Source organism: Bidens hawaiensis, unplaced genomic scaffold (genome assembly GCF_021521415.1).
Source record: "Bidens hawaiensis isolate Kalapana, Puna unplaced genomic scaffold, B.hawaiensis_p1.1 tig00018162_1, whole genome shotgun sequence".
In the NCBI taxonomy this organism is placed as follows: Eukaryota; Viridiplantae; Streptophyta; class Magnoliopsida; order Asterales; family Asteraceae; genus Bidens; species Bidens hawaiensis.
Window position 1 is genome coordinate 80261 of NW_027492750.1, and position 7846 is coordinate 88106.

A 7846-nucleotide genomic window follows, 5' to 3' on the forward strand; every position below is an offset into this window, starting at 1 on the left:
TTCAGTATCAACATTGTACAAAGGGAAGTTGGATGGCGGGACGCCTTTCTCAACGAACCCTAGACCAAGCAGGAAGCCGACCTTTTCCCCATCCTCGTGAGAAGCGTTGAGGGCTGCGCTCATAGCATCATCATAACAGGTCTCAGCAAAGACCCGATGCACAACCTACAAAGAAAAATACAAGTCAAGAACCTTTTCTATTTATAAGGAAAAGCGTGAAGACATGAAATTAGACTTACCTGAGACAACGCTTCTCGAAGAAGCCATTCCTTGGCAGCCAGAGCTTCTTGGAGGGCAGCTTGAGCTTCGTTACGGGCGCGTTCGGCTTCACTCTTGTTGAGGTTGGCAAGCAACACCTCTTTAGCCGCAGCCTCTTCGACGCCCTTTAGCTTACGCTCGGTATGGTCAAGCACCCCCCTCTGGTCCAGGATTTCTTGAAGCTTCTTAGCATCCTCCATTGCCAAGGCATCATGAGCCTGCTGGAGAGCCTCTAATTTTGCTTTAAGCTCTTCATTCTCCACGCGTAGAGGCTCAGCAACAGCTTCAGCCTTGGTGGCCCTCTCGGTTGCGTTCCTCGCAGTTTCCTTAGCCAGCCGAAGCTGTTCATTAACAGCTTGGGCAGCCTTGGAACGGGCCTTGAGTCGAGCCTGAACTTCAACCTCAAGGGCCTTGAAGGCCTTCTCCTTCTCCGCAGCCGCTGCGGAGAGTTTTTGGTTCTCCTCCCGGATAGCCCGCGCCTGAGCTACTTCTTTAGCGCGAGCTGCTTTTAACTTGTCGTTTTCACGACAAAGCAGCTCGACGCGCGGCTGCATCCGGGCGAGGAGAACCCGAAGCTCACTGCTTAGCCTACCCTCCTGGTAGCTAGCCATGGCTTCCCCCAACGCACCACTGGGAGCAGCGTGACGAGCCCATTCCACGCACTCCACAGGGGTACGAAGGGTTGTTCCTCGGCGTATGTTCCATCGCGGAACATACACTTCATTGAAATCCGACACTGCAGAAAACAAAAAGCAGTTAGGAAAAGATGATAAAAAATATATAAGTGAAAAAGGGCCAAAGGAACCCTACGCACCTGTAGGGTCTATAACAGGCCGATAGCCGCCGAACCCATCACCTGAACCCAAAGGAAACCCATCCAAAAGGTCAGGCAGATGGGAAAGTAGCAAAGATTGGCGAGAACCCCCACGCGTACCTGATGGACCGGCCGTCGTTGCCGATGGCGGGGGCATAGTAGCAGCCGCCGTGGACGCCGCCGCAGTCGCTGCCGCAGAATCCGCAGCAATAGTAACCGCCGGCTCGGTGAAGGATGCTGTAAAAATCGCACTCACGGCCGGCGGTGACGTCATCTCGGCTGGAACAGTCGGCTCAAAGGAGTGAGCAACTGGACCAGCGGAAGCAGGCGCAGGCGCCTGGGTCGTCGCCTCAGGTAGGCTGACCAAGCCTACCGTCATTGGCGGAGAAGTACTACTCTGCACTCCACCCTGGAATGCGTCAACATCCACGCCTGCACAAAGAAGATAAGTGGTAAAACGATATTAAACTATGAAGATAAAAGCTAAAGGAAAGTTGTACTTACGGGTTTTCTTGAGCCTAATGGAACGGAGAGGCGGGGACGGACTCGATGGAGCCGGCCTCTTTGCGCCGGTCACCGTCGTCTTCTTGGGCTCTCCGGAGGTGACTGCCGCAACTTCCGGAGCAGTGGTCTTTTCAACACCGGGATTCCCCGCCACCTCTTCGCTCTCAGCCTCCGAGTCAGACAGAGGCACCGGATCGGCAGTGGAGGCCACCTTCTCCTTTCCCTTCCCGCCGGCAGCCTTCTTCTTCCGCACCAACGGAGGACCATCTGCGGATTCCTCATCAGAACATACGATTAGAGGAATTCCGGCAGAGGTTTCAGCATTGAGGGGTACAGGGTCGAAGAGCGCCTTACCTGGCCGACGGGCGCTAACGATCTCATGGCCTTGCGGATAGACCTCCACGAACCGATCCGCCGTTTGTTCCAGGATGGGCAACTCGTTCTCGTCTAGAGCGCGAGTACCCATCCGAGCGGGACCGTCAGTCTCCCGCGGGTTTAGGAGCGACTGCAAGTCGTTCCCCTCTGAAATAAACAGGAAAAAAGTTAGAAGAAATTCTAAATCAACAAAAAGAAAGAAAGCATACCGTAAGGAACAGAGTTCGAACCGTATTCGAGGACGATGGGGATCTTTTGCGCATCGGCAGCCTTCCACACCCGGCTCATCCCCAACATCACCATCCCGGACTCCGCAAACCGGTAAACCGGAGATTGGACCCGAGATATCTTAGAGAACCATTCCGCCTCCTGGTAGCTGGAGGCGTGAAGGCTTGGGAGCTCTTGCCCATTCTTGAATTTCATGGCAATGGGGATGGCGCAAGCGGATATAAAGAAGAACTCCCGCTTCCACGCGCGAAGACTGCGCTCGGTCGCACAAATCTTCAAACCCTTGATTCGGGTCGTCAGGGTATACCACCCCTGAATGCACCTCCAAGTATAGAAGGTCATCAGGCGGTCAACATAGGGCTCAACGCCCAAAATCCGGTACACCCACTCGAAGTGGCGAATCTTGGCGATCGCCATGGGGTGCAACTCAGTCAGATGAACACCGTGCCTCTCGAGGACACGGTAAACAAACTTTGTCAATGGGAACCTAAGATTCCCATAGACAAAGAATGCAGCATAAACCCCGATCTTGCCTCTGGGGGCATCATACACGGTCTGATGGGGTTCAGGAAACTCAGGCTCGAGGGACTCGAGCATGAACTTCCTGACAACATACCGGTACAGATCGCCGGGCAGAGCACACTGGCACTCGCCAGCAGTACTCCTGTCATCGGCTGTGGATTCAACATCTCGAGACATCTTGTGAAAGAAAGAAGACGATTTCGGGAGAATGCTTTCCTGAAAAGGGGAGTATTCGCCGGAAATCGCTTAAAAGATGAAGAGAAGAGTGAAAGTGTGGATTACAAAGAGCCCTCTACCCCTTTATATACTAATCGCAATTAATGCGATGAAATTAATGTGGAAGAGAGAGAAAACGAAGGTGCAATGAAACTATGACACGTGGCAAAAAGCAAGCTGGCAACAGCTGTTGACAGGACGCGTACCATTAATTTCGCGGCCACGCGCCCGAAAAATCGCGCCCACGCGCCTGTAAAAGCGTCTGGAATGACCATGTTCTGTCACGTCACCATAACTTCCTGCACGATCTGACACAGTCAGAAGAAACCGTCGCACGACGTTTCAGAGGTTTGGACTGTTCTTATCTTTCCACCAACCTTTCGAATTTCAAAATTCAAAATTTAAAAATGTTAAAAAGTAAGCGGGAAAATACCCCTTACCTTGGCAAACAAGTAACTATAAGACGGCTGCGGGTACAGTGTTAAGGCAAAACCCTTCACATACCTAGCACCCGCAGGGAATTGAAGCCAAGAAAACCTTGGCGAACAAGTAACCGTAAGACGGATGCGGGTACAGTGTTAAGGCAAAACCCTTCACATACCTAGCACCCGCAGGGAATTGAAGCCAAGTACCTTGGCAAACAAGTAACTATAAGACGGCTGCGGGTACAGTGTTAAGGCAAAACCCTTCACATACCTAGCACCCGCAGGGAATTGAAGCCAAGAAAACCTTGGCGAACAAGTAACCGTAAGACGGATGCGGGTACAGCGTTAAGGCAAAACCCTTCACATACCTAGCACCCGCAGGGAATTGAAGCCAAGTACCTCGGCAACCAAATAACTATAAGACGGCTGCGGGTATAGTGTTAAGGCAAAACCCTTCACATACCTAGCACCCGCAGGGAATTGACGCCAGGAATACCTTGGAAGTAAAGTAACCGTAAGACGAGCGCAGGTACAGTGTTAAGGCAAAACCCTTCACGTACCTAGCGCTCCGCTGGGAATTGAAACCAAGAAGGATCTTCTGGGCAATGCTTGCGGAAACGGAAATAACATCCCCGCATAGCGGGAACGTCGAGAACTACGTCGTTTGAAGCTCCAGGATGGAATTGGTGGTTTTAACATAATTGATCACTATGTTCAACACTACCAAAACCTCAGGGAGAATCCATACAAGTGGAACTCAACGCGCCTGACTTGCGAGGAGGTTACAGACCTGCCCGCATCATACCCAAAAACCAAGCAGGAAACTCGGGAATTTATGCAAGTGACAAGGACTTCCGCGGGAGGAATCCCCAAGGAAAACCTTAAAAAACCCTTTTCAAAAACCCTTTGCTTGAAGTCCAAAAGTTCACCTCACTTTATTAAACACTCATGAGAAGAACATTGGACTGGGGGAACTTGAAGAGGTAGGTCCCAGCAGAGCCCAGTTGGACCCGCAAGACTCACCTTGAAGAGGAACGTCTGCGCAGAAACCAACTGGATCCGCAGGACCAACCATGCTCAGAGACGTGACGTCCTTACGCGCAGTACGCAAGCTGGTCCCGCAGGAAATACCTCCCAATGGTGAAGGACTCCGCCTGTCCCCGCAGCCTCGGATACAAGCCATCAGGGAAGGCCACCCGCGCAGCAAGGCTACATGCACAAGGCACTTAGCTCTCAATCACTCAGTGTCACCTGAAGGAATGAGCAAAGCCGGGAACAATCCCGCACAAGGGCGGGAGGGGGAATACTCCCGCCCAAATAAGCCAGTCCGTACGATACAGGAAGATCTTCTGTACTGTACCTGACGAGGTATGGGAAAAAGATCTGACTAAAGAGACGACAGCTTACTGACACAGTATGGCGAGCAGCATGCTCCTGTACTGTGTCACTATTAGCCGCTGCCTACTCACCAACTACTGCCATACCACGTGCGTAGCCGGCAGTTGGTGGAAAAGGAATTGTACACAGCAGGCCTGGTCACTATCAGCCGCTGCCTACCCACCAACTACCAGCAGGCACGTGCGTAGGCTACTGTTGGTGGAACAGGAATACTGTTGCAGCCGGCCACACCTACTTGGAAACCTACCTTCGGCTATAAATACCACAAATGGTATGACCATCTCATCTTATCTTGTATCATCATATTATACCTGATATCTGCTCTAGCAATCTCTTAATATACATTTATATTTAAAGAGCAATCTAGTCTGATTCTCACGCCGGAGGGTGGTCACAAGGAGGAACCCCCCCTTCTCAGTGACAAGCTCACGGTGTCTGTTTTGCAGGTTATCAGAAGAACCATCTTCTCAGGGTCTCACCCCTCGTGGGAAACGTCTATCTAACCCCCAGGTTACCAGTAATCTGCCCGGGGTCTGGTTAGTGTTTCTTCAAGAAACGAAACTGATAATTCTGGTGATAATAAATTTATTCTGGTCGGGAGTTTGGGACTTGGTAACAAACAAGCAATGAAGCATGGCTACAGTTGCTTCGCGTAAACCTCATTTGCGGGTTGGTTCTAACTTTCAAGTCCACACCGTTACCCGATTCACCTATTTCTATTCATCCTAATCATACACACAACCACTCTCCACAATGAAGCTGCCGGAAAATCAAAACCCCAACGCCCGCGACCCGCAACCCGTCGATCAAATTCTTGAATCACTAATTCACTCCATCCACCACACGCAGTCCTTCAAAGGCAAATGGTCTTTAATCGGGTCAAAACTCTCCTACCTCAAAACCTTACTATCCGATATCTCCGACTTCCCGCCAAATCCCATCTCAGACGGACTTATCCGTTCTTTATCACAAACACTCTCCGACGCTTTCAACTTATCTGTTATATGCCACAGCGGTAACCTCCCTGCTGGCAAGTTAAAAACGCAAAACGAAGTGGACTCCGTTGCCGCCAAAATTGATAATCATATTAGAGATTTGGATGTGGTGATTAAAAGCGGTGTGTTACACGACGGCGTCGTTTCGTCCGGTCCGGTTTCGAAGAGAGAGTCCGTACGAGTCGAGGCCAGGGGTTTGGTCACTCGGTTGCAGATCGGTTCGGTTGAGTCTAGAGCCTTTGCGTTGGATTCGTTAATTAGGTTAATGAACGAAGATGATAAACACGTTTTAATTGCCGTTGCTCAAGGAGTCGTGCCGGTGCTTGTCCGGTTACTGGACTCCGGATCTTCACCGGAGATTAAAGAGAAAACGGTTACGGCAATCGCTAGGGTTTCGTTACTTGATTCAAGCAAACACGTGTTAATGGCGGAAGGCCTGTTACTCCTGCATTACCTAATCAAAGTCCTGGAGTCCGGCAGCGGATTAGCCAAGGAGAAAGCGTGTGTTACGCTTCAATCGTTAACGCTTTTGAAAGAAAACGCGAAAGTAATGGAATCACGCGGCGGAATCTCGTCGTTGCTTGAGATCTGCCAGTCCGGTACGCCGCCGTCGCAAGCCGCCGCCGCCGCCGTCATTCGTAACCTAACCGCATTCGCCGATTTGAAACACGGTTTCTTCGAAGAGAACGCGGTTTCGGTACTCATAACCCTAGCTCGATCAGGCACGGCCTTAGCGCAAGAGCATTCAATTGCTTGTTTAAGTAATCTCATTAAAGAAGATGATAATATGAAGCTGTTAGTTGTTCGTAAACAAGGATTTAGTGTAATGAGGACGTTTTGGGACTCGGTGCCTGTTCTGAGTTTAGACGTTGTCGTAGAGCTGTTAAGCGAGTTAGCGTCGGATCAACGGTTGATCGAACCGTTGATATCGAATGGGTTCTTGCCTCGTTTACTTAACGCGTTAAATTGTAACGCGTTAGGTGTTAGGACTCATGCCGCGGTAGCTGTTTATAAAATCGGTTACAATTCGAAAACTAGGAAGGAGTTAGGCGAGTTAGGGTTTATTCCGCCGTTAATTCGGATGTTGGAAGGGAAATCGGTTGAGGAAATTGAAGCCTCGGCTAAGGCGTTATCGGTTTTATTAATTTATACGGAAAACCGAAGGATTTACAGGAAGAATTTGCAAGGTGTGGCGAGTGCGGTTCTTCTTTTGGATCCGTTAATTACAAATTTGGAAAAGAAATATCCTGTTTCGATTCTGCTTTCGTTGACTCATTCGAAGAAATGCCGGAAACAGATGGTGAATTTGGGTGCTTTGGTTCATTTACAGAAGCTTGTGGCAATGGATGTTGAAGGTGCCAAGAGTTTGCAGGAAGCAATTGGTGGTGGGAAGTTGTTTGGTGTGTTTAGAAGGAAGTAATGAAGATGATCTTCAAAGTTTCATGTAAGTAAAAAATTACACTTGTTAATTTTTTTCTTAGTTTTGATTTTGGTTTGGTTTAGATGTGTTTGAGATCTTGTTGGTTGTTGTGCCATTGTTCATAAATTTATTGGTAGCAAGTACTAAAGTAGATGAATATAATTACTACATGATGCTGAATGGGATGAAATTCAGGTCAATGTTTGTTTGGTGCCTAAAATGGACCATCTCATTTTCTAAATTTGTGCACAAGGATGAGTCATATATCTTGTGCCATTTTATATGTTGCTTGGGTTATTAGATTTTAATGTATAATAATGTGTAAATGATCATGTTGGACCGGTTTTTGAGGTAAATTTTGAGTTGAACCACTAACTATGATTTTAGAAAATGGAAAATCAGATTATTAAGTGGTTCAGGGTCGCCCCTTGGGGGTGGCAGGGTGGTCGACAGTCACAGACCCGACACCCCGTTAAGCCCGAATTTTTTTAAAAAAAAGAAATATATGTATTTTTATTAAAAACAATATGTATATTTAATATACATATTAAATAACACAATTAAAGAAATATGTATTTAATGTTTGAACACAATTAAATAACAACTAGCTTGGTTTATTGGTAAATGGGTATTACTCACAACCAAGAGGTTGTGGGTTCTAGCCTCACTTGAGACATGTTTAATTCTTTTT

The 7846-nt window shown here is 48.5% G+C and overlaps 1 protein-coding gene across 1 annotated transcript; it reads left to right on the plus strand.

The window, feature by feature from the left end:
• Nucleotides 1–5493: 5493 nt before the first annotated feature.
• LOC143555571 (uncharacterized) lies at nucleotides 5494–7156 on the plus strand. Its single transcript, XM_077045101.1, has one exon. It carries the CDS (start codon nucleotides 5494–5496, stop codon nucleotides 7153–7155), a length of 1662 nt encoding a protein of 553 aa, XP_076901216.1. The 3' UTR covers nucleotide 7156.
• The last annotated feature ends 690 nt before the right edge of the window (nucleotides 7157–7846 follow it).